A 25,646-nucleotide genomic window follows, 5' to 3' on the forward strand; every position below is an offset into this window, starting at 1 on the left:
TGAGATGCACGAAGAGAGAAGTGGCCAGATCGACTCAGGTGATCGGCCGCCCTTCACCTTTCGGTCTCCACGCGCCGTCCTGCACTTCCGCGCCGCGCCCGCCATGCGACATGTCCGTCTCCTACGATACCGATGCCACCCTGGATGACGCGACCTGGGTGGCCGTCCTGTTGGTGTGTGATGCTGCTGTTTTTTGATTATAACAAGTGCGCCGATTAATTCTCTGCAGAGCGAACGAGACGTTGCCGGCCAGATCCCGATCAACTTCGTCACCAACCCCGGCGTATCACTGTCCTCCGCGTGCTTTGGGAGCGGTCTCTACGCTCGAGAAAATGGCGCAGAATGCATTTCCAATCTTCTCGCCGTCGGCTTTCGTCGACTTGTCCTGGATCTGTACTGGTCCGTGGAACGCCGGACATGGACCTTCTGCCCTGTCACTATCCCCGCCAGGGCGGACGTCATGGTCTCGGAGGTGACGACAACTACTGAGGGTCCTTCGGCGACATCGACATTGACATCAATTAGATCTGCTTCGACTACCACAGACGCGGAGCCAGGAACCATCACTGGGTATTCGGATTCCCACGGGGATACGGTCTATGAACTCGGCCCGTACAGGTGCACCGATAACTTGGACATTGTCAGCTTATCGGAGGTGTTGGTCGGATACTTCGAAGACACAAAGTCCGACCTTCTCGTCTACACCAATTTCCTCGTGTTGAATCTCCATGTGGCTGCCAGTGATTCCACGCCGACAAAACCAGCCGCTGCCGTAACGGGTGCTGACTTGCCCAGATCAAGATCAGAGCGAGTTGGTGCATTACTCAATGATTATTTGCGCGACTACCTGTACAGCCCAGCCCAGCTTGCTGAGGACCGAAGCAACCTGAACGAATCTTGGTATGAAGTGGAGGAAAGCTATATGCCGATCACCGAATACTACACCATCCACGAAGACGAAACGGGCCAGCAGAGTACGCCTGATGGATGGCCATCGGCCAAATATATTCAGCTCGCAAAGTCGGATCGGATTCTCATTGAGTATGGATCGGTAGATCCCCAGCTGGCCGACTACGACTTGACCGAGGACGAAGATGCGATCTTTCCTCCGGGCTATATGAACTCTGCGATTAAAGTGTCTGCTACATCAGATGGCAATTTGACATCTGGCTGCGTTTACAATCCCGAAGCAACTGCGGTATCCCAAGCCAACACGTCCTGGGCTGTATCCAGTCAGATCCCCGTTCCAGAGGGACTTTCCGTGGACAGCACTATGGGCTCAATAACCAATGTGATTTCCGACATTACAGCTTGCGGTATATCACCAATGCTCAATACTACTCTTTTTGGTAAAACTGCCGATGACGATGTCTCCCATTATCGCAACGTTTCTCTTTCAACGGGATGGGCTTGGGCGGTTGGCGAGCCTGCCGGTGCGGCCACCGGGGGTGGTACCAGTGACCAGCCCGAATTCAACCGCTGCGCCATCATGGATCTCTCATTGCAAGGCCACTGGCGTGCCACCAACTGCAGCGAGGAGCGCCGTGCCGCCTGCCGAGTAGGCAATTCGCCTTTCTCTTGGGCTTTGTCGAACTACACTGTTGAATTTGACGACGTCGGAAATGGCTGTCCATCCGGCTCCTCTTTTGCGGTCCCGCGCACCGGGTTGGAAAACCACTACCTCTATGAATACCTCCTCACTCAAGACCAATCTGTCATTGACCCGGCGTCAACCAACCTCTCCCGCCGCGAAGTGTACATCAACTTCAATTCCATGGATATTACCTCCTGCTGGGTCTCTGGTGGACCGGGGGCCACCTGCCCCTATGCGGCAAATCCGCAACAGCTGGAACGCAAAACCGTGCTTGTTGCGGTTGTAGCTGGTATTGTCATCTTGATTCTTACTGCATTGACCATATTTGTCAAGTGCAATGCCAATCGGCGCAACTCACGGCGCCGCAAGCGTGTCATCGAGGGCTGGGAGTACGAAGGTGTCCCCTCCTGATACTAATGTCATCTATATGCTTTCTACGTCGACACCTTATGATACCCTTTTGAATTCAGTTCGCTTCTATATCTCAACTCTATTTCAATATTATACTGCAATCAATGACCCACTTATGGGGCCAGTTGCTTATATCGCTCCACTTAGCGTGCACGATTTTTACAACTCCCCCATCAACGTTCAGAAACCCGTCGCACTTGTACTAAAAAGAGTGCACTGGTGTAGTCGTGGCACCTTGCAATATACTGGACAATACTAAGATAGCAGCTTTGGTGTGTTACAATCAATCATTTTCCCGAGAGCGTCAAAAGACCTGCTGAGATAAAATATGGCTTCCTCGCCTATGTAAAAATATCAAGATCCCCAATGGATACCTGATCATATCATCGACATGAAAAGTAACATGTCCATCCAGTCTTGAAAAAAGGCTACTGAAGCCGCTGGAGAACCCACAAAATGAAAAACAAAATGGCTCGCTACATTACATGCCGTTCGTAAAAAAAAAAAAAAAAAAAAAACATGTTCAAAACTCCCTCCAAGAAAAAAAGCAGCGAAAAATAAAAATAAAACCCCCCTGTGGGTATCCTGTTACAATTCCTTCACTCATCACAGTCCAGCAAACCGTGCCCAGCCGGCTGCCCGGATTGGAGACGCTGCAGGACTCTGGATCTGTGTCGGAACAGGAACGGTGTGCTCTTCGACAGGCTTGCTGCTTCGTCCTTCTTCGGCGATCTTGCCGCTCACGTCACGACGACGGCCAACACCCAAACCGGCGATGTAGCTACCGTACGAGGACAGCGAAGCACCGACACTGGCTCCGATACCCGGGCGAGCCGTGTCTGCACCAGAGTTGCTGACAACACGGCCCTTGCGATCGCCTTCGGCCATGGCTGGGGAACGGCTGCTGAGGTAGCCTTCGTCGCCGCTGTCGTCTTTCTTCAGAGACCGGTAGGCAGACATCTTCTTGCTCTTCTTCTTGACAAGCTTGGTGGGTTGACGGGTGACTGGCTTTTGGTTGGTGATATCGCGGGATGTGTCCAGGCTGGGCATGCCTTCCTCCGCAAGTTCGCCATAGAAGCGACCCTTGGTGGGCGTGGAATCGGTGGATTGGGACTCTTGAGGGGCAAAAATCTGGGCATTATGGTTGTATGAGAGGTTCGGGTTGTCACTAAGGACATAGCGTCGGACTGGATCGGTATCCTCGGGCTTCTCCGTGAGAACAGGTTGAGGGGTTGGTGGGTTGAGCATGAGGGGGTTGAAAGGAAGATTCTTGGAATGATCATCGTCGATGTTGTCATCGTCATGCTCCTGGGGGTCCGGGAAAATGTTGAAACGGGTGTCGCCCAGATCTTGTTCGCGCTTGTCCTCTTCGTTGCCGTAGTACTCGTGCATCGCCAGTTCAGCATACTCGCCACGAGTATCCTCGGGAATCACACTACCGATGCTGGCCGGCTTGTGGCCATATGCAAACCAGTCACGGATGCCGCTATTGGTAGTCGCATCAGAGGTGGTACGTCGACTGTAAACTGATGAGGACTGACGAAGGGCGTTATTGCTGTTCTGCTCCTGGGCTTCGTCCGCAGGCGAAGGGGAACGCTCCGAATAGGCAACCCAGTTGTCCGAAGGGGGCTAACACTGTTGGATCGGTCGGCCGCCCGAGATGTCATGTGTCGCATATTCGCCCCCGGGTTGACGACTTCGGGAGATCCCATAGTGACATTGCGATACTCCGGAGCCGGTGTCTCCGAGGTGAGATCGTATGGCTGACTCGCCGGATGATGGAAGAGCATTTCAGGGCTGGTGGGCTCCAGATGAGACAGTCGGTGAGGCTGGATAGATGCACGAGACTGGCGTTGTTCACTTATGAAGTCAGTTGATCCACGGTGAGAGTCTCCAGATTGGCCACGCGTATGCATAAAGGGCACTGTGCGAGGAGCGCCAATGAGCGGGTCTTCCAAGTTGGAGTGTAGGGTCGATGAACTCATGTGCTTCTCATCCAGGTCAATCTCCTTCCGGCTTCGACGAGGACGAGCAGTCAAGTTATCCTCCAGTGGGTTCATGTCAGGTGGCAGCTGGGAGATTTTGCGGAACATGACTGCCAAGTAGACTGAGATACCCAAAGAGATCAGGTGTAATCCGCCATTGACAATGGCACAGATGAAAGTTGCCTCGGCAATAGGCATGGTAAACTCACTATTGCCGAAAAGAGTGCTCCAGTGGTAGGCATTGAGGGCCCACTCTCCGTGCGCGATGTAAGCGGTAAACACATAGAATGCGATCAGCCCGGTATCGAGAGTAGCAGCGAACCCCCCATAGCTAGCCTGTGAGCCTGCAGGACGGTTGACTGGAGATCGAGAGAAATGATAGATGGAGTAAGCAGTGTGCAGTGCAGCGGCAATGGGCTGTTCAAACAGTTAGCGATCGAGACTCGATATTGCTGTGGGGACTGGAGCCACTTACGCCAGCCCGAATGATCCAAATGATGGTCGTCGCAGCATTTTTGATGACAATCGAGCAGAAGAGGGAAGCAATCGCACCCAGCAGGGTGATCGAGCGGAGGCCCAGCTGTGTACCGCGAGCCCACTTGATGTTTCTTTTCGTGTTGAAACCCATGGGCGTCCATGTTGACTTTTCCTCGTAGCTGCCCCACTATTTAGATTGTTAGCTCTGCGATGATCTATGAGAACTCATTGTCGCGCATACCGTGTCCGGGTGCTTGTTGAAAATGATCAACGGGCCCTTCGGCTTGGGCTTCGGCGGCGAGCGAGTCCAGCTCGCTTGCGTCACGGCCTTGGGATTGAAGCCTGGATCGGTCGGGCCATTGAAGCTGTAGGTAGATGGACGATCGTAAAGGAATGGAGGCGACGATCTTCCCATGGTAGCGACTGAAAGCTCCCGTGGAAGACCACGCGAGAAGGGAATGTGCACGAAGAATGAGGGGGTGCGATCTGACAGTTGACTTGGAGCATTTGAGGCTGAGATGGAAGGAATGCGCGGAGTCGAGGGAAACACGATTGTTGGCCTGGCAACAGTCACGTCACGTGTATGTGATGCTCGCGATAAGCGGAGCGGGCGGTTTGCGCGGAGTCATTTTGCAACATTTGCATACTTCGGACCTCTCTCTACTCGCCGAGGCCAGGACTGTCATTGTTCTCGAGAGCCAGCATCGCAGGCATCTTTTTTACTCGGCCATGTTGGACCGCGCTTTTGTCTGCGCGCAATGCACAGCGCGGTTGACTCGCCGCTCTGTCTTCCGCACTCGGGCATTGCCTTTCTCCGCACGCTATCTGAGCAGCAATACCACTCCGGCGAGCCGACCTGCCCGAGTCGCAATTGTAGGCTCGGGCCCCGCAGGGTTCTACGCAGCTGCGCGTCTCTTGAGTAAGCACGATGAGGCCATGGTGGATATGTACGAGAAGCTTCCAGTGCCATTCGGCCTAGCAAGATACGGCGTGGCTCCGGACCATCCCGAAGTCAAGGTAGGTGCTTGACAGCGACAAACTCCACCGGCCATTGATCGCCCGTGGTAGATCCATAAGCTCATACATGAAATTTCTAGAACTGCGAAGACAAATTCACCGAGGTCGCCGAATCTCCGCGCTTCAATTTTGTCGGTAACATCGACCTCGGCAACGATCTCCCTCTAACCGCCCTCAAACCCCATTACGACGCCATTCTCTTCGCATATGGCGCGTCCAAGGACAAGGAGCTCGGAATACCTGGGGAGGATGCTGTCAAAAGTGTTTATTCGGCCCGTGCCTTCGTGGGGTGGTACAATGGCTTGCCCGAACATCGGGATCTTGAGCCGGACTTGACTAGCGGCGAAGATGCGGTTGTCATTGGACAGGGAAATGTAGCTCTTGACGTCGCACGTATTCTACTCTCAGATGCAGATGCTCTCCGGTCAACTGACATTGCCGACTACGCCCTGGAGAAGCTGTCCAAGAGTAAGATCAAGCGGGTGCGAGTAGTTGGTCGCCGGGGACCGCTCCAGGTGAGTAGCATAGACGATTTGCTTCAAATCGACCTTTTCCTAATTTTTGATACAGGCTTCATTTACCATCAAAGAGGTCCGCGAGCTTCTCCAACTTCCTGGTGTCTCATTCGATCCCATCTCCAAGGATATCTTCCCGCCTGACAACGTTGTGAATGCGCTCCCGCGTGCACAGAAACGTCTCATGCAATTGCTGGGCAAAGGCTCTGCCAATGATCCCCAGACATCTCCCAAGTCCTGGTCTTTGGACTTCCTCCTCTCTCCCGACTCACTGCACTGGTCACCTACCTACCCGTACCACCTCACCCATGCCAAGTTCTCCCGCAACGAGCTCGACCCCTCCGACCCGTATACCCCAACTTCCAAGGTCAACCCAAAGCTTCTGTCCAGCGGGAAGCCTGCTATGGTTGATCTTCCCGCCAGCGTCTTCTTCCGCAGCGTCGGCTACAAGTCACTTCCCCTGCCCGGGCTAGAAGATGTGGGCGTCCAATTCGATACTCGGCGGGGTGTTATCGCCAATGACGGATTTGGCCGGGTGAAAGGCTTCTCGGAGTCTGGCGAGCCGCAGAAGTTGCCTGATGGGTCGCACATCACTCACCTTCCTGGTCTGTATTGTGCCGGATGGGTCAAACGTGGCCCAACCGGCGTCATTGCCTCGACCATGACCGATGCCTTCACTACTGCCGATACCATCATCCAAGACCTGAGAATCCTTGGCAGCTCCAGGTCTCCTCTGCATGCCCCCAAGGATAGTAGCGGACTAGGCTGGGCCGGAGTCAAGCCCGAGGCCGATCGTCGCGGTCTCCGCCCCACGTCCTGGCAGGATTGGCAGCGCATTGATGCCGCCGAGCGAGAGCGCGGTCAACAAAAGGGCAAAGTGCGAAACAAGTTTGGACGGGTGGAGGAGATGCTTGAGGTGATCTGATTGACATTTTTTTGCCATATAAACTATCATGACGTATATTATTAGATACTACTACTAAGTAGATACTCTCAATGGGCCGTCCGTGTACTTTGGCCCCGAACCCCACCCGATCTCATGTATATTTGCCCCCCGCTCATGTCTTGTTCGTGCATTCCTAGCTCGTCAAAACTCGTTTTCGTTGTCGGACTCAAATTTGCATCCTACAGCCCGCATGCACTGGCAGCAAGCGGGGTATAGGTCGCTGTGACTCGGCCCAGCTGCACGGCCTGGTTGTTGGTGAGGAGGTTCATGGCCTCGACGCCAATATTGAAGCCACCGGGAGCGGCATCAATGGCGAGCACCTTGATGCTCTTGCCCTTGTAGCTGAGCGAGTAGCATTTGCCACAGTTGGCACTGTTCCATCCCGCAATGGTTGGGGCGCCACCAATACGGGGGAACGAGGGCAGCGAGCCGAACGTGCTGTATCCTTTGGTCACGAGGCCATTGGCACCGTCCGAGCAGGCGACCGTATTGAGTGAAGAGCCCTTGACGTCAAATTTGGGATCATACGAGACCGAGACCGAGGTACCGGCGGCGGCGGCCTCCACGGCAGCCTCGGGCTGGGGAGCTGGAGCGGCGCCGGCGAGATGGAACGAGGCTATGAGGGCGCAGGTGACGGCAGTGAAGTACTTCATGGTGAGGAAAATTGTAAACCGGGGTTGAGATTCCGGGTGTATTTCTTTTCGCAGAAAGCAAGTATAGAAAGGACGGGCTTTTGTTGATCGTCTTTTCCCTCTATTGCGGTCTCTCGTCCCGTTTATATATCCATGATCGGAGCATCAGGAAATCCGATAGACTGCTGCTATTCTCGTCGCGCAGCCATGGCCCACTGCATTCAGTGCAGGTCTTAGACATGAAGCGGGATCTCACGGTCTCAATGACCGACCAGGCCGCAGTGGTGGTTGTCGAGGCTGATGCCATAGGGCCATCTTCGGGGAGCGGGGCGGGCGTAGACGGGCGGGGAGTGAGACATGCTCAAATCGAGACTGTCCTCCCGGAGAGGGGATGTCAGGTGGTTGTGATGATGCTCTGCAGGGTCCACCTTATCCCAAACCGGTTTTCAACCGCATGTCACGGTGAGCCGAGTGTTGTTGCGGCGGTGCTTTGCTGCGGTAAGGTTGCATCGAAGTATGCGGCCGGGTGAGTCAGGTCGAAATGGCAACAGGCAGACCGCCAGATATCGGATTATCGGTGTAAGTTTTAATCTAGAAGTTTGAAAGCAGAGAGGAGAATAAAAAAAAAGTAACAAAGGCAATCAATCATACTTCTTTCTTGTAAGCAAGTACGAATGAAGTATATTTTTGTCTGGTCGTACAAAAAAGAGCAAAAAAGAAGCGTCCCCGGGAAGGCTCGAACTTCCAACCTCCTGATTAACAGTCAGACGCGCTAGCCGATTGCGCCACGGAGACTCGCTTATTGAGAAGACCACCAACTTCTATGGATTATGTCAGGCAACTTGTCAGGCAAGGCTTCCACGTGCTTTCTGGTCTCGTGATTTTTGTTGTCCTCGATTGTTCGCCCATCGAAACACAATGGGACTCCGAGGTAGCTGCCTGTTACGGTCATCACAATGCGGATTGTTTCTCACGGGCGACAAACCAGGTTCACTGGAATCGACATGCTCGAAAATAAACTCTGCTTCCCCGACCTGCGATTATCTAACCCCGTACTCTAGGACTACCATGCACTGACACTGAGTGCTGTCGCGCTCAGCTTGGCCAACGACCTCATCCAGCTCGGGCCATGACTTTGAGCGTAGGATCGCCATCCCGGCCTAATGGAACGTTCGATCGGCCGATGCACGCACGATTTATCGTCTCCCGGTAGTTTTCACAGGCGTTCGTGCGGCGACCAGAGCCAGCCCAATCAGCACTATCAGATCTGCAGATGATCCGGGGCTATGCCCATTAATGATTTTACTTTGCTGGCCTCGTCGAGGGTTTTCCCAAGAGAGCTACGTTCGTGGCCAATAGCGTCGAACTCAAAGTGCCAACATGCAAGTTCGTCGTTGGATCAGCACCTTCCGGCCCTCGACTTGCGGCGTGATGTGATCATTCTCACGTTGCCGCGGCCGGCATGAGCTTTAGGATCCGGAGAGCCTGCGCTCGCCACGAGGCTCCCTCCATGTCTCTTTGCTTCTTGCTCTCTACTATTTATCCGTTTTGTGTGCATCCGCGACAACTCCGTTCCCAGTGCCAATTGCTGCCTCCTAATTGTCAGCTTAGTGTGGACCAGACCCGGCCGATACAAGCGGAAGAACCCACTTGGACTAACTCCGGTAAAACCCCCCTATGCTTGATTCCACGCCGTCGAATCTTAGCTTGCCTTGCCCCGATCGACGTCGCAATTTTCGGAACAACCTAGACTTGACTCTATGGCGCCTTGAACGACGGGGCCCGACTGCCTTGCTCCAATCTTTGGTACCTGAGCCTCACTGGCTTACCCGGATGGTGATTACGGTGGTCCTTCTCCTCCTCGCTTCCCAATCGTTTGGATCGCTATAGAGCCACTATGGCGGTGGCGAACCATGGATGTGCTTCGTCTTGCGGTCGCAAAATGTCGAGATTGACAGGAGGTCATGCCTGGCCTGGCGCTGCCACGCAAAAGAAGCCTTGTTACTGCACCGTGCGGTGGAGAATCGCATGCGGTACAGCCCGCACCACGCGTAGGGCCCTGAAGTTCATGCCATCGGAATTCCCGAGGCTCCGGTGCCCTGTCGGGCTCTTATACAGAGCCTTTCTCTCTCGGGCCCCCGAGCCTTCTTCGGTGTCGCCGTCCCAGTCTTCTCTACCGCCACCATGCTCGCTCACGTTCTACGCTCTTTATCAACCGACGCGGGAAATGGCGCCCTCAATCGCCGCTGGGAATTCCACGAAGAAGCTCCCCTCGAGGGCAGCGACCGATCACTCTTTATTGCCATGGGCGTGGTTGCTCTCTTCTCCTTGGGATCCACTCTCAGCCTCTTGTCTTTCCTTACCTATCGATTCGTTTACTGGCAGCGGTACTACAAAAGTCCCCTCGCCCAGAACCAATACGTCGTCTTGATTTACAACCTCCTGCTCGTTGATCTGCAACAGGCCATTGCTTTCGTGATTAGTCTCTATTGGGCATCGCGAGGCAGTGTGCATTACGGAGAACCGGCCTGCTATCTGCAAGGATGGTGGATTCAGACGGGTGACCCCGGCAGTGGGTTGTTCGTCCTTTCGATTGCCCTTCATACTGGCGCCGTTGTGCTGCGCGGTCGACAGTTACCCTTCCATATTTTCTCTTACTGTGTGATTGGACTGTGGATGTTCATTCTTGTCCTGGGATTTATTCCCGTCGGCCTCTACGGCAAAGATGTCTTTGTTATTTCTGAAGCCAATTGGGTATGTGATACTTCCCCGTTGGAGATGTGCTGTCTTTCGAAGTCTAAACTCCCTTTTTCCAACTAGTGCTGGCTAAGTCCCGAATACGAGAATGAACGTCTCTGGGGCCACTACATTTGGATTTTCCTTTCCGAATTCGGTACTGTTGTTCTCTATGCAGTCATGTTCGTATATCTCCGTCGCCGAATGACCGAATCGAAGATGCTGCGTCGTGGTCAGCAAGAGAGTCTCCACCGTCTGAACCGAGTCGTCGTATACATGGTTATCTACCCATTCGTCTACTTGGTCTTGTCGCTGCCTCTTGCCGCTGGCCGTATGGCTACCGCTCGGGGTGACTCGCCCAGCAAGACCTACTTCGGTGTCGCTGGTTGCCTCATGGCCCTTTCTGGTGTTATGGATGTGGCGGTCTACACCTTGACTCGTCGTCACCTGCTCATTGATACCGAGCACAGCACCACCGACCGCAACTACGACAATACCGACTCTCATTGGCAGACCCAGATCACCACCAATGCCGGTGGCAGCCGGTCTGCAAGGAAGACCAAGGGTGGTGGAATCATGGGCTCTCGTCTGGGCTCTAAATTCCGCCCAAGTGGTCCTAACGTGGCTAAGGAGGTCTGCAAGAGCCCCTTCGAGGACTCGACCGAAGATATTGTCCCCAAGAACGACATGGAAATGTCCAACTTCCGCGGCGTGTATCAGGAGACTACCATCGAGATCTCGCATGAGCCTGCCACCCCGAGTACCATGGAGCACAGTCCGCGCCGAAGCGGCTAAGAATGGGATAGATGATATATGACTTTTTTCTACCTTTTGCAAGGCTTTTTTTTTGTATATATTTTTATACCCCTTTCACCCCCTGTACTAACTCCACGAGGCATCTGCCACAATATTAATCTTCTCAAATATACGATCCTTAATGCTTGACTCTGTCAAAACATGTGCTGACCACCCAAGTAACTCGAAATCCTCGATCAACGACCGCGCTGGGAACTTCTGCACCGGAACTTCATGCAGAATGACACCATCGATCTGCAGTCCGGAAGGTTCCGAACATCAAAATACTGGGAAGTTCAGCAGCAAACCCACAGACAAAAAGCGGGGCTCCCCCTACACAAGCGTTTTAACGAGGAAGTGGACTCCTCATCTCATAGTTGTTGCTTAGTTGGCGGAGACGGTGGACGCGGTGGGTCGATCAAGCGCCGCACAAATTTGCCCGCGATGTCTCACACAAACTCCTTAGACCGGTCGCGCTTGTGAACGCGAACGCTTTATGGGGCAAATGGTAGATCTTCATCTCGGCGGTTGGTCGTACCCCACATTCTCGATGCAGAGATCGTTATACGGCTCTGAATCGTCAGCAGCGTCTCAGGTAGAATGGAATGCAAAACTCAAGAAATGAACAGGATTCTAGCATTTAGATATAATATCAAAGCATCTACTATATTGATTTGTGACATTGGAAGATTCCAACAGTTCTAGTGTGCGATGGTGTAAAGATGTATCTGCAAAGTCCGAGCGAACATGTGAAGACGATCATGTTGATCCGTGGATTCGCACAAGCTACAGTGCAACCCGTGCAGAATCATCCCGAAGAAATTAATCGTTCTGGGATGGAGTCTGGAGTGGAGATTATAATTTGCAATATCATGGAACTAGTTCTAAGAGGCTATATGCAATATACCAGTCTAGGGAATTAAGCATCCCTTTCATCTGCTCTGATCTTCTCTTCTCCCCTCGGCATATCCTCATTTAGTGTACCGACAAGCTTTGCCTTTTCTCTTTTTTCCGACTCATTTTTGATGTTGCGCCATTCCATTCCTAGCGCTGGTAGTATCGTCACGCAAGCGAGTGCCACGGGCACGAAGAATGCCCTGTGAAGCGCCGCATTGTAGACTAAAAGTACGGCATCGAGCTTGTCTTTCGGAACTGTATCTTGAAGACCGGTCGCACCAGCCCGCAGAATTGTGCTGGAATCGATACCAGATACGCCGGGCAGCATTTTGACGAGATAATTGGTGTAGAGATTCTGGCTGACGGTAACCCAGATTGCTCCACCAAGGGACTGGAACAAGAACATCAAAGCGACGCCGATGGAGACATCTGCCTGGGCTAATACAGTCTGAGCAGCCATCATTGGCTGTTGCATACCACAGCCCAAACCGAGACCAAAAAGTACCTGGTATCCGATCCAGGCTGCGTGGCCGGTGTCGACTTTAAAAGTAGTGATCAGGCCCGCGCCGACGGCCATCAATGCGGCCGCGACGAACATGAAGGGGACGTAGTGTCCAATGCCTGCAATAGCTTTGCCGCAGATGATACTGGCGACGACAAGTGCAAGGACCATGGGGATATTATCGATGCCAGACTGTACTGCGCTGGTGTTTTTTACGCCCTGGAACCAGAGTGGTAAAGCGTAGAGCATGGCGACCATGGATCCATAGATACAGGAGGTGTAGGCGGCGCCACAGGCAATACTGCGTTGCTTGATGATACGAGGTGGGATGGTTGCATCCTCTTTGCGCCAGATTTGAATAATCCAGAATGTAATGAGAAGGACTCCTGCGAGAACGAAAAGGGCGATGATGCGACCGTTGTCCCAGCTGTAAGTGGTCCCCGCCCATTGCAGAGCCAAGAGGAAGCAGATGACGCCGGGCAGAAACAAGACGGTGCCCAGAGGATCAAGGCGTATCAATTGGCGTTTTAATGTTGCGGTTGAAGAGACTGATAGTGCGCGAAGGAAGAAGAAGATAATCAGCAGAGTGAGACCGCCGATTGGGAGGCTTGTCAGAGAGCAGTCAGCTTTGTATGATCGAAAATGAATGATCTAGGGTTTAACTCACTTGATATAAAAGCACCATCTCCAGGTAACTTGATCTGTAAAAGCGCCACCCAGCAGAGGTCCGATAATCGCGGAGATGCCAAACGTTGAGCCCATCAGTCCAATAAACAGTGGCCGTTTATGCAATGGTAGCACCTGTGTAATGATGACCGTCGACCCGTTCTGGATACCCGCGGATCCAATTCCAGCAATAGCGCGTCCGATAATGAATGCTTTAGAAGTTGGGGCGGCACCGCATACAGCAGAGCCAACCTCGAAGACGACCACCGCTGCCAAAAACAGTATCTTGGTCGAATAGAATGTATAGAGTCTGCCCCAGAGGAGTTGGGTTGCACTGCTAGTCAGGAGGTAGGAGCTGGCATACCAGCTAATATCGCTGATAGCATGGAATTGATCGGAGATTTTGGGAACGGCTGTTGCGATGATGGTTCGGTCCTGTGGAGGAGATTTCTGGTTAGTTACTGCCAACGACATGGAGAAGGGAAGGCACTTACAAGTGCGACTAGAAATATGGCACTGATTATGGCGGCGATAATCAAAGCCAGTCGCATGCCGGTTATATTCTGTTCCTGAGGCTCAGTTGGAACCTCAGCCTCTTGTTTGGTGTGAAGTTGATTCCTGGCGGTGTTCGAGGCAGAGGGACCAGGCTCTATAGATTGTCTCTTCGGGTCGGACATGGCATTCATGGATCACTGCTAGATTTCAAGGAAGATATTGAACCTTGAAGCATATTTGCTGTGCAACATTTATTTGCGAGGCCAAGTTTTTATACGCCTGTGCGTCTTCGTCTCGGAGCCTTGATGATATCTGACTCGGCGCCGAGAAATATGAGTTCGGCGCCGAAACACATTGCTTGCATGGCACGAGAGTGAGGCTGCAACAACCCAACACGACTTTCCATTCTGCAGCTTCCTGCCAAAGCCACGCTACAACAAACTTTGTACCATTCGATTGAATTTGGCTCCATGGGTGTTCCTACTTTGTCAACATTTTATGTCCAAAAGTTGATTTTCCCGTATCGTCGCCCGCCAGCAGCATTCCACCTGACAAATTACACGCTTACCACGGTGGCTCCTGAACACAGGCTATATTAACGCAATCCAAGGACGGAATGGTAGCACGATGAAGCAGTATACCAGCCTGGTATGATGATTATCGGGGACCCTGGGGTGTCGGGCGATTCTCGGCTCCGCTGCGGGGACTTGGAGTATTTAACGGCGGGGCGTCGCGACGACACCACCTCTCAGTCGCACCACCCTCCCTGCGAGCAAAGGAAAGAATGTCAGGGAACAAATCAGTCACAATCATTGGAGGTATGTGTATCCCAAGCTTGTTCCTTCGCAATCGAGTCACTAATTCATCTGTGGCAGCGGGCATTTTCGGCCTCTCGTTGGCCGTAGCTCTTCGCGATCGGGGTGAGTATCCAGCTCGAGGAACGCTAGAGGAAGAAACATTGAACTGAATCGCAAAAAGGCCATGAGGTCACCGTTTTTGAACGATACCACTATGATCAGAATTCATATGATGCAAACGACGAAGACATCCAAGCTGCATCGGTGGACCATAACAAGATCGTGGGTATACCGGAGATGATTGGAGTCGCGAACGACACTCATAGCTTCGCTTTTAGTTCCGAGCGTCATACGGGAAGGAGCTTCATTACCAGCGCCTTGCAATGGAAAGTCGGAAGCTCTGGGTTTCCGAAGATGAGAAACGTGGTTTCTCGCCACAAGCTTCTGAGTCCGGTGAGAAGAGACTCTTCGTCAATAGTGGCATGCTACGAGTTCAGCCATCGGACCATCTCGAAGCACTAGAGAAGGAGACGCTAGCGAATTATGAACGCGACGGTCTGAGGGAAACGCAATTCGTCAGGAGTGACCCCGAAGACCAACGACGGGCAGAGAGCGAGGGATGGGAAAAGAAGCTGCTCGAATTCAGAATCCCGCATACTTCCCCTGCTGAATCCTATGAAGCTGTACTTGATTCGACGGCTGGATTTGTGAGATGCAGTAATGCTTGCACTTACTACCAGAAGCTAGCAGCATCGAAAGGAGTCCAGTTCCACTTTGGGCCCGAGGATGGCGCTGTTAAATCGCTGGTGAAGTCACCGAGCAGTGTTGACTCTTCAAAGGAGAAGGTGACAGGTATAGAGACAAAAAGCGGCGCGGTTTACAATGCCGATGTTGTTGTGGTTGCTGGTAAGAATTGCCTCGATCGAAGGAAACTCACATTGCACCGCTTATGGTACGGATTGAATAGCCGGATCTTTTTCGACACAAATCTTGCCCGATTTGAGCTACCATCTCGAGTCCTCCGCTGGGAGTTTAGCCACTTTCAAGATCGATCCGAGCGACACCGAGCTCTGGGAGAAGTATTCACCTGAGAAGTTTCCAGTCCTAACTTGGAAAAGTACTCCTCGGGACCCTACAGGCAAAGATACCGGTAGCATCTATGTTCTGCCTCGTACCCCGGAGGGACTTGTGAAGATCGGATATCGTGGGATGAAGGTAAGCATGGTCGGAAAACGCTGCATCGATGACAAATTGACCGATACCTTCAGTTTACCAACTTCAGACCTGCACCCGACCGAACACCGTTCACGCAGGATAAACAGTGGTCGGTGCCCCTCCCACCGAAAGAATGTTTATCCCTTCAAGAGCAAGCCGTCTATTCAATCAGGCAATTTGTTTCTATCTTCCTACCGGAGTTCGAGAGTGTTCCATTCTACTCTACCAAGCTCTGCTGGTATACCGATTCATTGGACAACTCCTTCGTGGTAAGATCCGCACTTCCCCCTTGGAACAGACTTTTCTCAGTAACTCACACGAGCAACCAGATTGACTACTCCCCTGATTACGCAGAAAATTCGGTCTTTGTTTGTACCGGTGGCAGTGGCCATGGGGCCAAATTCCTCCCTATCCTCGGTCAGGTAAGTTCACAAGGTATCTCTTGGCGAAACTTGATGGCTAATATACTTGACTAAAGCACGCGGCGGATATTTTGGAGAAACCGAGCGAGAGTACGTCGTACATGCGCCCGTTTTGGCGATGGCGGCCCGATCTGCCTCGAAGAAATGGTCTCGAAGAAGGACCGGATGGACCGCGCAATATCTCTCATCCTCGTGTCTAATTACCCTGGTTGGACTTTCCCGCTGTCTCATGAAAGTCTTAGAACTACTACTTTTTTATACGACATATTTTAGATAGTCAATTGAAACCCTTGGACAAACACAGCACCAATTTCTTCGTCAAATTTCAACTCCATCATTGTCTTGCTATTTTGAATACTGTATCTTCCTACCACCTGGCTCATCACCCGATATCTGGTAATATACCTGATGATATGCCACACCCGCCTACCTGATTATCTCCTCGGTACACTGCTGCCGCACAGTCTAAGGCAAAAGACCGGGTTTCGAGCTTTAGTGTTTATTCACGAAGCAGGAGCTCTTTCTGAACTCATACAGTTGAGAAGTCTTTTTGCTTCAAACACGATAGATATCCTTGTCCAGTGGGCATGACAGGGACATACAAATTTGTTCCGATAATACTATACGAGGACGAGGACAGGTTCGTTAATTCCGGTATTCTGAATTGTGATCCTGGAGAAGGATTGAGTGTCAGCCCCAAGGTCCTTCGATGCAACACAGCCTTCTTGGCATCGAAAACCAAGAGCGGGCCAGCAGGCTGCCTCATCTTGGCAGCTGAGGTGCTTTCCCCAAGGTACTATTAGCCAAGTGCCCAGAACGGCTTGTTTGGTCGCAAGCAAAGGTTGGCCGAGCTTAATGGCCTACCAAGCAAAGGTTGGCCGAGCTTGATGGCCTAGGCCAAGAGCTAAGCGCGACGCCCGCCAGAAAGCAAATGAGGCCTGGCAGCCCTTAAGAACCTTGGAGGTGCTGCGCTTTGACATGCGGGTTTTCCCGATATTGAATGGCTTTGCAAAATACTATAAGTTGATGAACTCGTGGTGTTGAATTGAACAATCAAAAAAGCACCAGAGTACACAGATCATGTCGGGCGAGAAAAGTAGCGGCGTCTCTACAGATGTTCGAGCCCCGGACTCAAGAGAGGAGAGCCACGACCATGCAAAAGAGGTAGCCCGCAGGTCTTCCCAGCAGCGACGAATCATCAACCAGAAGGATACCGATGATACGAGCTATTTCTACAATACGAATAAGAATAAGGTGCGGCCCCTGACCCCCGAGCTTGAGGGAAAGGTGGTCCGAAAGAATTTCTGGTATCTTCTGATCCAGACGTGGTGGATTTCATTCCTCATTCATTTGGACAAATCGACTCTCTCATCGGCTAGTACAATGGGGATTTTCAAAGATGTGCAGATGACGAAAAATGAGTACAATCAGCTTTTCATGCTTTTCTATGCTGGTTATCTCATTGCGCTTTGGCCTGGGGCATGGATTTCCCAGCGAGTCGGGCACAAGTACTTCATTACAGGGTCGCTGTTTCTTTGGGCTCTTTTGCTAGGTGTCCACCCGGCAGTGAAAACAGGAAAGCAGATGATGGCAGTGCGTTTCCTATTAGGGATGGTACGTCTTTGGAAATGGAGGAGCTCGGTCTTACCTCTTTTTTGTGTCAAGCTGACTTCTTATTCAGACAGAATCGCAGATCGTGCCGTCAACTGCTGTCCTCCACCAAGCATTCTTTCCGCCGAAAAAGAGCCCCTGGGTGCAGCTACTTTGGTGGGCTTTTGGAAGCCTCGCCAATGTTCTCCTGACAATGATATCGTATAAGCTGATCATCGACGATGATAATGGGTCGCTGACTGGCAGTATTTCCTCTTGGAAATGGCTTCATATCATTTGCGCGGTCCTGACATTTGCCATCTTTCTCCCTTTACTGATATTCCTCCCTAACTCGCCACTTGACGCAAAATGGCTTTCGGTCGAAGAGAAGGTCCATACCATAGAGATAATTCGGGATACTCATGCTGGTGTTTCCAACTCGACGTTCAAGTGGTCGCAGGTTCGTGAGTCGTTCACAGACGTTAAGAGTTGGCTTTTCATGTCAGTATAACCCACTTGCCGGGATCAACGAGTTTAAAGTTTAATGATCAGGCTTTAGCTTCCATATGTTCTTCAACGAGCTTCCGAACAATACGTCTCAGCAACTCCCTCTAATCATTGTCGGGTTCGGATTCACGCCGGCAGAGAGCGCGTTATTCAACATCGTGAAGCCACTCTGGGGATTTATCCTAATCCTTGCATCAGCAACGCTGCTTTATGGCACTGATTTGGGAACTGGATATACGTGCGCCATCTCTTACATCCCATGTCTCATCGGGGGGATAATTGAGGTAAGTCACACAGTACTACCAGCTACGAAGGACCTGAGAACTTCATTAACAGTACTCTCATTAGCTGTCTGCACCTTGGACTAACAAAATCGCTCTGGTTGTCGGCACTCAGATCTCTACATTCAAGCCCTCTTACTTACTGGGAATAAGCTGGGCGGGTACGACGACCACCGGCCACACCAAGAAGCTCTGCCTTATGACTTCTTGCATCGTCGCTGCATCGGTCGCAAACATGATTTCGCCGGAGTAAGTGGTCCAGGTCTAATTTATTGAACCATTTACTTATTAATCTATTTGTTTTTCTGGACAGATTCTGGGAAGCAAAGTATCAGCCGCGATACGTCCTGCCGTGGGCGTTCATGACCGCATTCTGGTTCATTTCTCCCGTCATGTGCATCATCATTCGTTTTTATCTTCAACGCGAGAACAAAAGACGCGAACAGATTCTAGCCCAAAGCGAGTCAGACTCTGATGGAGATGAGGTGATTGACGCGGGTGGTGAGATTGTCAAGATCAGTGATCGCGATCATGACTGTACGGATCGACAGAACTTGAAATTTATTTATCCACTGTAGATGCTATAAGAAGACGATATTGGATTCAGGATGAGAGTCCACCTCGTGATCAAAGGTGGATAAACCCGCAAAATTTACTCCTGTTAAGAAATTGAGAAAGGAGGAATCGAGATAGCGATACTGATTAGCCGCGAATGATAATATCGCCAGTCAATAAACAAGCAATAAAACCCACAGAAGCCAAAAGTAAAAACACCGGCGAGTCTTTCATCTCGTGCTCTGATCTAGTTAGTCCGATAATCTGGATGATTTGGTAATCACATTCGATCTAATCTAGTCCGATCCGATTTCAAAGCGTTTTTGGAGAATTACTCAGAAAGGCAATTTATGGAATATGTACCAAATAAATGGAACTAAGAATTGAAATACAGCTATACTGAAAGTATGAGCACAAAATCCCTCTGGTGTCAGTGTCTTGGATACATTTTCGATCCAGTGCTGACCGGCTTGACAATCCCTGCAACTTCCAAGTCTTGAATTAGGCTCGCCAACATAAAGTCGCATCCACGGGCCGCGACGAAACTCATTGTCACCGGCATATATTCTGTCATGAGAGAGACGGTTGAATTGTACGATATCTCTCCAACGGGAACCACAAAATCCGGTACATCCGCCATGTTCGAGATGCGTCCATCCATGAATCCCATTGGAGGTGCCGTTGGTGCACTGGGAGGGTTTGTTAATTCCATCAATCACGATCAGGGTTGCTGATTGACTCACTCTAAATAGACATTCCGGTATTGTCTCTCGCCTTTTGTATAAGGATAGAGGTAGATGCCCTCGGAGCAGGTATCTTCGTTTGCCTTTCCATATCCCTCGGACTTCCACCAGTCCCTAAAGATTGTTTTATTCCTTAGGGCGATGTCGTATACTGAATCACCCCCGTTCTCTTGGCCCCATGACCAGCGCGCCAAGGGTCCGGGATTGACGAAGGGACGACGCCCACCATTCTTTGAAGCGTAGTCGGCATAAAATGGCAAAGCCAGGGAGCGATACTGTGCCACAGAAGTGAGAATCGCATATGTCTGATAGGAGTTAGCACTTGGATTAGGAATTCAAGACTTTTCAAACTCACCGTGTTCAGCAAATCTGTCACATTACTTGGTGCAGTTGCAGGATGCGTTTCCTCCCAGTGCTGAGCAATGTCCACATACTCTCTCCGGGTGCTCAGATACTTCTCGACTTTAGAAACAAAGATCTCAAGCAGCTTTCCAGCTTCACTGCTCACACTTGGGAATGAAGAATTCTGATAGAATATCCGTTTTGGATACTGTTTATAATCCGTGAAGTTGGGATACCATGCATGTAGCGTCGACGACCATGTTTTCGCATCACGCGCAAAAATACCTGCCGTGTCCAAATCAGGACATAGTGGGAGAACCTGATCTAGGTCCACTGCACCAGTCGAAGGACGGTTGGCGAAGACGCCCTGCATACCACCTGGACTCCTCATCGAGCCACCAGTGTCACTGCCCACCGCGATATCCAGCCAGTCGTACGAGGCGATACCTGCGCCAGGACCGGAAGAAGAGCCGCCGGGAGCTTGATAACCATCTCCCTATTTGCCAATTAGTGAAATGAACTCACTAACTATTCCTTGTTAAGGCTTACTCTCGGGTTGAATGGGCAATGGAAGTCAACCCAGTCAGCGGTTGGGTTATCGCCATTGGCGAATTGTACCGTTCCCATTTTGCCGACTATCACGACACCGGCATCGATGAGTCGCTGAAGAGCCGTTCCAGTGGTATTTCTCGCGGGATAAAGATCGTGATATGCGCGATTTCCGCCGCTGGTTCGCAAACCCTTTAGATGGAAAATATCTTTCACGCCACATCGTAGCTAGAGTAATGTGTTAGCCAGAATGTCCAAATAGTGTCGGGAGAGATTTGGCAAACCCCTGATAGCGGCTTATCGGATGTTCGCGTATAGTATAGTCGGGATGGCACGGCAACACTCTTTGTCATAGCACCCTGGATCGAGTCAATAGAAGAAACAAGAGATAGAGACGTGCAGGAGTAATTGAGCTAACCTCTGTAACTGCTGGAAGAGGCATAAAACCTCCATTCTCGTCACTAACGGCTGCCTCGGTAAAGGCCAGTTGGTGATCAGAATAGAGACGAAAGGCCTTGAACACATCGCCGGTCCGAGGCGAGATAAAGTATGGCCCTTGTGGGAGTGGCTTCTGCAAATGAGCAAGGACCATAGATCTATGTGAGCTATATTTCGTTGATGCAATTGCGAGTCTAGTCGTCGCATTCTCAAAGCGCCAGCCACCAGTCGAATCAATGTTACCCTCACCCTGTCCGTCGTAGTCGACAAAAATCACTGTACAGAAACGAGGCCAGTTAGTCGAATGGTGTTGGAGTTGGCCTCTGTATATGCAACACACCTTCCAGAAAATTAGAATTAAAGACGTCGTCGGAGGCCGTAAAGTTGGCGATGGTATCCTCGTAATCATCCGATGTAAAGTCTTTTTCTTTAGTCCGTATCACGGTCATCGGCACAATGTCTGAGTCGGTCCAATTCCAATTCAAATGTGTTGACGAAGCCAGTTTGGACACTGAGACACCTCCCACATAATAGTCCATGCCATTGAGTGCGACCAGCTTCCCACTGTTTACAGTCGTGGTCGCCGAGGCAGAAGTCGACACGGCAAATGCTGTAGCCAGCATCAGGCTCCCCAAAAGGTCCGACCACGCAGGAACACTGCCATGCTGTGCTACTGGTTCCTGGTAAGTGTAACGTAAAAAATGACACCAGAAGAGAAATCAAGAATAAAAAAGAGGTCATAACGAGGCAGTCGCCAATTGACCCCTCATCCTACTCCAAAAGCTAGCAAAGTTTGGCACTGCATTCGGGTTACTCCGTCGAAGATACCGATCCTCCGACAAGCAGATGCCTAGCGCTTAGCACTTGGCACTGTCGATCAACCGACGATTGCGAGGAGGTTGGCCGAGCTGCCGAGCGATTTCATCGGGCAGATGCGCGTCAGAGATAACAGCAGGATGGCCCGGCTCTCTGAAGATGGGGGCCTGGTGGTCGCGGTGGACTGGAGGCCGGGACATTCAGCCCTGACTCTTATCGTAGTGTTCTTGGCAGATGAGCGGTGCCCAGCTGGTATACATTATGTAAAAATGATCGAGGATGTCTCAAGAACCGAAATGCGGGAATCGAGGTAGCCGCGGGGAAGGTCCAGCCCGGCTCGGGTTATTGTATTGATCTATGTGCCAGGTTTCTTATCAACACCCTTAACCCTCCCAGCAATACAATCGTATCCTAGGTACTTGCCAAGATGCCCGGCGGAGCTCGTTATCTACCCTGGTATCTACTAGTATGGTACTATCCTACACGAAATGCAACGTTTCAGAGCTTGATCCACCGGCCCATCCACCGCTTGTTTAGTTCCTTGGCCTCGTCCACCAACCCCAACTCCAACAGCAATTGCACCGATCCACGCACAGAAGAGTGAAGGGAAGAGCTGACCCAAGCATGTGTGGGAGCGGTATGCTCGCCGATGAAGATGGTGTTATGCTCTGTCTTGTGGTAGGCTGGAATGTACAGCTTGTGTTGTTCCACGTCGGGTCGGCACCACGCCGTCGCGGTGTGCTGGTCTTGAAGCCAGCAGAGTCGCTCGTAGTCGCCCGTGTAGAGATCGCGGACATGTTCTCCATGGAGCGAGACGATCGAGTCGAGAACAGTTTGGACATGCTCCTCGTCGGAGAAACTGACGAAGCGGTCGCTCCAATCTCCTCCGCGGTAGTGCATAATCAAGCCAGGCCGTGACTCGTTGAGTCCGTATACCGGATAGTAGAGGGCTCCGATCGGATCGCTGGGTGGCTTCGAGTATCCGCCAAAAATCGGCTTGTCGCCTTTCTCCCAGAAGCGTTCGGAAAATAGCAGAGCGACTTTGCATGCAGACTTGAACCGGACGCCGGCTTCACTGATCGCGCGCCCCAGGACGGATGAGAAGGTGGGCAGGTCCATGAAGCGGGTCATGGTGAATGGGGCTGCCATGATCGTATAGTCGTACTCCTTGGACTCGAATGTACGGTTGGTGACACTTGGATACCACGACAGACGAGTGCGCAGGGCGCTATTTTGACCCTGGATAGATTCCAACTTGCGGATCTGCCGGTTGAGGACGAGTCTGTTCTTGACGTGAGGCAGGAAAGCATCGGAAAATCGGCCGAAACCCCCATCAATGCAAAGCCAGTGCGTCTCGCCCAGGGATTCGCTGCTGCCATCCAGACCAAGGTTAGAATTGTGATGCATCTCATCCCAGAATACGTCGTAGTCGGAATCGGTCCAGATCTGGTCGGTCACATTTTCACTGGCCTTGAAGACGTGCCGCATCATGGCCTGTTCGCTCCAGTCATCTAGACCTTCGTCCATGGCAATCTTGTGGGCTTGCCAGACATCCTTCTGGATGGACTTGAGGGTAGTTTCGTTCTTCATGATATTGTCCATTTTCTGCTTCGTACTCTCGTACTCTGTGCTCGTCATGGCGGGGGCATCGTTCAAACTGGGATCGGCCTCGATCTCGCCTCGTGTTGGAATGCGGCCGTCTGGGTGTCGGCGCGTGCCTTGGGCAATCAACTCATTGGGGTGGTGCTGAATCCAGGGAATGAAATTGATTTTCCACTGCGAGTCATTGCCGTTCATCTCGTTCAAGATCTCGGCCATCTGGAAGACCATCTGGTGGTCGGTATAGGGCAGGGTCTCATTGTCGTCTTTGTACGTGACCGAGTGAGGCAGTCGCATCGGGCCCATCTCCGCCCATTCTTGAGTGTTGGCCATGTATTTAGTTCGGAACCGGCCGCCCACTCGCTCGCTGGCTTCGATGATCTCCCAGTTGTGAATGCCGACGCTGTCGAGCATCAGCGCGGTGGCTAGGCCCGAGATGCCACCTCCCACGATCGCAATCGAAGCATTCTTTGGGGACGCCCCCGACGACACGCCTCCATGGCTATTCGTCTTCTGCTTGATAGCAGCCACGCCGTCGAACCAGGTTCCCAGAGCGTCGAAGTTTTGCAGAAGCGGGTTGTCGATGTCGGCCGCGGATCTTTTCTTGACCTTTCGTTGGAGATGCACAGGTCGACTTTTACCGATCACCTGCTCGGTGTCTGAATGTTGCGAGCTGCCATACACATAGACGCAGTGGTCTAGGTGGGCGTTCTTTGGCACCGCCCACGCCAGACGCTGAGGAGGCTGATGTTCGATATTGTACTGGCCAATGAGTTCTTCGGCAATGGTGCTGTTGGGGTTGCGGCACGACGCATAAACAGCCTTGATGACCGGAGGAGGGCTGCTTTGCCATTTCAGGTGAATATTGGCCAATTCGCCCGCAAACACCGTCTCAGAAGTTGTCACTCGCACGAGGTGCTCCTGCGCGTGGCCTGGCACTGCCTGTGCCTGGCCCAGCAGAAGCGCCACTGCAGCCACCAACATCTTGCTTCCCATTCCGAATGCGATTATCTGCAGCCATGACGAAGTCATCGAAGCACTGCTTTATATGCAGGAAACGCAAGAATCGATCGGCACGGCATGCTTCATACTTTGGGGACCTTCGCGGCGCCAAGAATGCTCGATCGGCGCAGAAATCTACAGTGGAGGGCATTTGGCGTGTGTTCTTGCTTCGGCGGAGACATCTTCGAGGGTCCTCCGAGGTGGGCGAGTACCGTGCGAGCTGCAATTTGAGGGTGGTGCTCCACTGCAATCGGCGTGCCTGGTAGGTGGTGGTGAAGGTGGGCGGCTTGGGGAAAGAGCGTGACAAGCTAAGCTTATTTCTCTTATGCGACGACATCCTCCCCGAGGCTTGGCAGGAGCGCTTTCGGACATTTGTATCTTTTCTTCTTTGGCCATGCGGATTTTGTGTCTCTATTTCTGCTCCTGTAAACGGTCGCCGAGTGTGTGACCATGCCATTAGCACGGATGGACAGTCTTAAACAGCGCAATAATCTTCCTAATTACCTACATTTATCAACCAGGTCATAGTACATTGCACCTTCAACCATTATTTTTAAAAAACTGTACCGATAAGCCAATGCGACTAAGGAGATGGCCATCTCCTACGCACAATCTCATATAGCCTCGCAAATTCACCGGCACAATTGAGGGCCTTATTACCATGTGCATCTCCCCGCTGATCGCGAGTATCTCCATCATAGCGCGCATATTATAAGAGCACGACAGGGGAAGGAAATCAAGCTGATCAGGAACCAGCTGTTCTAGGCGATCAAGGACCACCTCAACCATTATCCGGGATAGTGTCTGGAGTGCTGCAGGGGAGTATTACCGGATCTGCGGGTCAGGTATGTCGATTTGGATCGAGGGGGTTTGGTTTGAGGCATAATGGCGCTGGCCCATGATGGATTTGCTCCGTGCCAAATTCCATTTTGTTAGACAGGAGAAGGCTGGCAGGGCAAGTCCATGTACAAATGGAAAAGCTCACCTGATGACAGTTCCATTCGCGCCACACTGGCGCCGACGGATTGATTGATCCATCAGTATGGCGAGGAATTTCCGCAGCCTCTCGTCCAAGTTTCTCAATTTTAAGAAGCTGAGCGATTGGGTCCGGGTAGTGGTTGC

The 25,646-nt window shown here is 51.7% G+C and overlaps 10 protein-coding genes across 10 annotated transcripts; 5 read left to right on the forward strand and 5 right to left on the reverse strand.

The window, feature by feature from the left end:
• Positions 1 to 110: 110 nt before the first annotated feature.
• Positions 111 to 2,005, forward strand: N7532_000769 (Lectin C-type domain protein; the record flags this gene model as incomplete). Its single annotated transcript, XM_056613273.1, has 2 exons — positions 111 to 173; positions 230 to 2,005. 2 exons carry the CDS (start codon positions 111 to 113, stop codon positions 2,003 to 2,005), a joined length of 1,839 nt encoding a protein of 612 aa, XP_056480497.1.
• Positions 2,006 to 2,611: 606 nt separating this feature from the next.
• On the reverse strand, positions 2,612 to 4,882 carry N7532_000770 (uncharacterized protein; the record flags this gene model as incomplete). The annotated part of the gene is made up of 4 exons (XM_056613274.1): positions 2,612 to 3,601; positions 3,640 to 4,407; positions 4,466 to 4,654; positions 4,709 to 4,882. 4 exons carry the CDS (start codon positions 4,880 to 4,882, stop codon positions 2,612 to 2,614), a joined length of 2,121 nt encoding a protein of 706 aa, XP_056480498.1.
• Positions 4,883 to 5,196: 314 nt separating this feature from the next.
• On the forward strand, positions 5,197 to 6,924 carry N7532_000771 (NADPH-adrenodoxin reductase; the record flags this gene model as incomplete). Its single annotated transcript, XM_056613275.1, has 3 exons — positions 5,197 to 5,484; positions 5,565 to 5,999; positions 6,055 to 6,924. 3 exons carry the CDS (start codon positions 5,197 to 5,199, stop codon positions 6,922 to 6,924), a joined length of 1,593 nt encoding a protein of 530 aa, XP_056480499.1.
• A 200-nt stretch (positions 6,925 to 7,124) lies between these two features.
• Positions 7,125 to 7,598, reverse strand: aspf13 (allergenic cerato-platanin Asp F13; the record flags this gene model as incomplete). Its single annotated transcript, XM_056613276.1, has 1 exon — positions 7,125 to 7,598. One exon carries the CDS (start codon positions 7,596 to 7,598, stop codon positions 7,125 to 7,127), a length of 474 nt encoding a protein of 157 aa, XP_056480500.1.
• A 2,163-nt stretch (positions 7,599 to 9,761) lies between these two features.
• gprD lies at positions 9,762 to 11,108 on the forward strand (the record flags this gene model as incomplete). The annotated part of the gene is made up of 2 exons (XM_056613277.1): positions 9,762 to 10,331; positions 10,398 to 11,108. The coding sequence occupies 2 exons, from the start codon at positions 9,762 to 9,764 to the stop codon at positions 11,106 to 11,108; spliced, it is 1,281 nt and encodes a 426-aa protein (XP_056480501.1).
• Positions 11,109 to 12,027: 919 nt separating this feature from the next.
• On the reverse strand, positions 12,028 to 13,850 carry N7532_000774 (MDR family MFS transporter; the record flags this gene model as incomplete). The annotated part of the gene is made up of 3 exons (XM_056613278.1): positions 12,028 to 13,114; positions 13,175 to 13,608; positions 13,668 to 13,850. The coding sequence occupies 3 exons, from the start codon at positions 13,848 to 13,850 to the stop codon at positions 12,028 to 12,030; spliced, it is 1,704 nt and encodes a 567-aa protein (XP_056480502.1).
• Positions 13,851 to 14,452: 602 nt separating this feature from the next.
• N7532_000775 (NAD(P)/FAD-dependent oxidoreductase) lies at positions 14,453 to 16,302 on the forward strand (the record flags this gene model as incomplete). The annotated part of the gene is made up of 8 exons (XM_056613279.1): positions 14,453 to 14,486; positions 14,544 to 14,588; positions 14,647 to 14,747; positions 14,804 to 15,371; positions 15,433 to 15,680; positions 15,734 to 15,949; positions 16,010 to 16,102; positions 16,159 to 16,302. 8 exons carry the CDS (start codon positions 14,453 to 14,455, stop codon positions 16,300 to 16,302), a joined length of 1,449 nt encoding a protein of 482 aa, XP_056480503.1.
• Positions 16,303 to 17,182: 880 nt separating this feature from the next.
• N7532_000776 (putative allantoate permease of the major facilitator superfamily) lies at positions 17,183 to 19,058 on the forward strand (the record flags this gene model as incomplete). Its single annotated transcript, XM_056613280.1, has 5 exons — positions 17,183 to 17,716; positions 17,784 to 18,193; positions 18,252 to 18,483; positions 18,548 to 18,729; positions 18,794 to 19,058. The coding sequence occupies 5 exons, from the start codon at positions 17,183 to 17,185 to the stop codon at positions 19,056 to 19,058; spliced, it is 1,623 nt and encodes a 540-aa protein (XP_056480504.1).
• A 407-nt stretch (positions 19,059 to 19,465) lies between these two features.
• On the reverse strand, positions 19,466 to 21,730 carry N7532_000777 (uncharacterized protein; the record flags this gene model as incomplete). The annotated part of the gene is made up of 7 exons (XM_056613281.1): positions 19,466 to 19,724; positions 19,779 to 20,083; positions 20,134 to 20,616; positions 20,670 to 20,897; positions 20,954 to 21,028; positions 21,088 to 21,383; positions 21,448 to 21,730. 7 exons carry the CDS (start codon positions 21,728 to 21,730, stop codon positions 19,466 to 19,468), a joined length of 1,929 nt encoding a protein of 642 aa, XP_056480505.1.
• A 691-nt stretch (positions 21,731 to 22,421) lies between these two features.
• N7532_000778 (flavin monoamine oxidase family protein) lies at positions 22,422 to 24,518 on the reverse strand (the record flags this gene model as incomplete). The annotated part of the gene is made up of 1 exon (XM_056613282.1): positions 22,422 to 24,518. One exon carries the CDS (start codon positions 24,516 to 24,518, stop codon positions 22,422 to 22,424), a length of 2,097 nt encoding a protein of 698 aa, XP_056480506.1.
• Positions 24,519 to 25,646: the final 1,128 nt, after the last annotated feature.

This window comes from Penicillium argentinense (assembly GCF_028826775.1).
Source record: "Penicillium argentinense strain IBT 30761 chromosome Unknown utg000001l_segment0_segment0, whole genome shotgun sequence".
Taxonomy (NCBI): Eukaryota; Fungi; Ascomycota; class Eurotiomycetes; order Eurotiales; family Aspergillaceae; genus Penicillium; species Penicillium argentinense.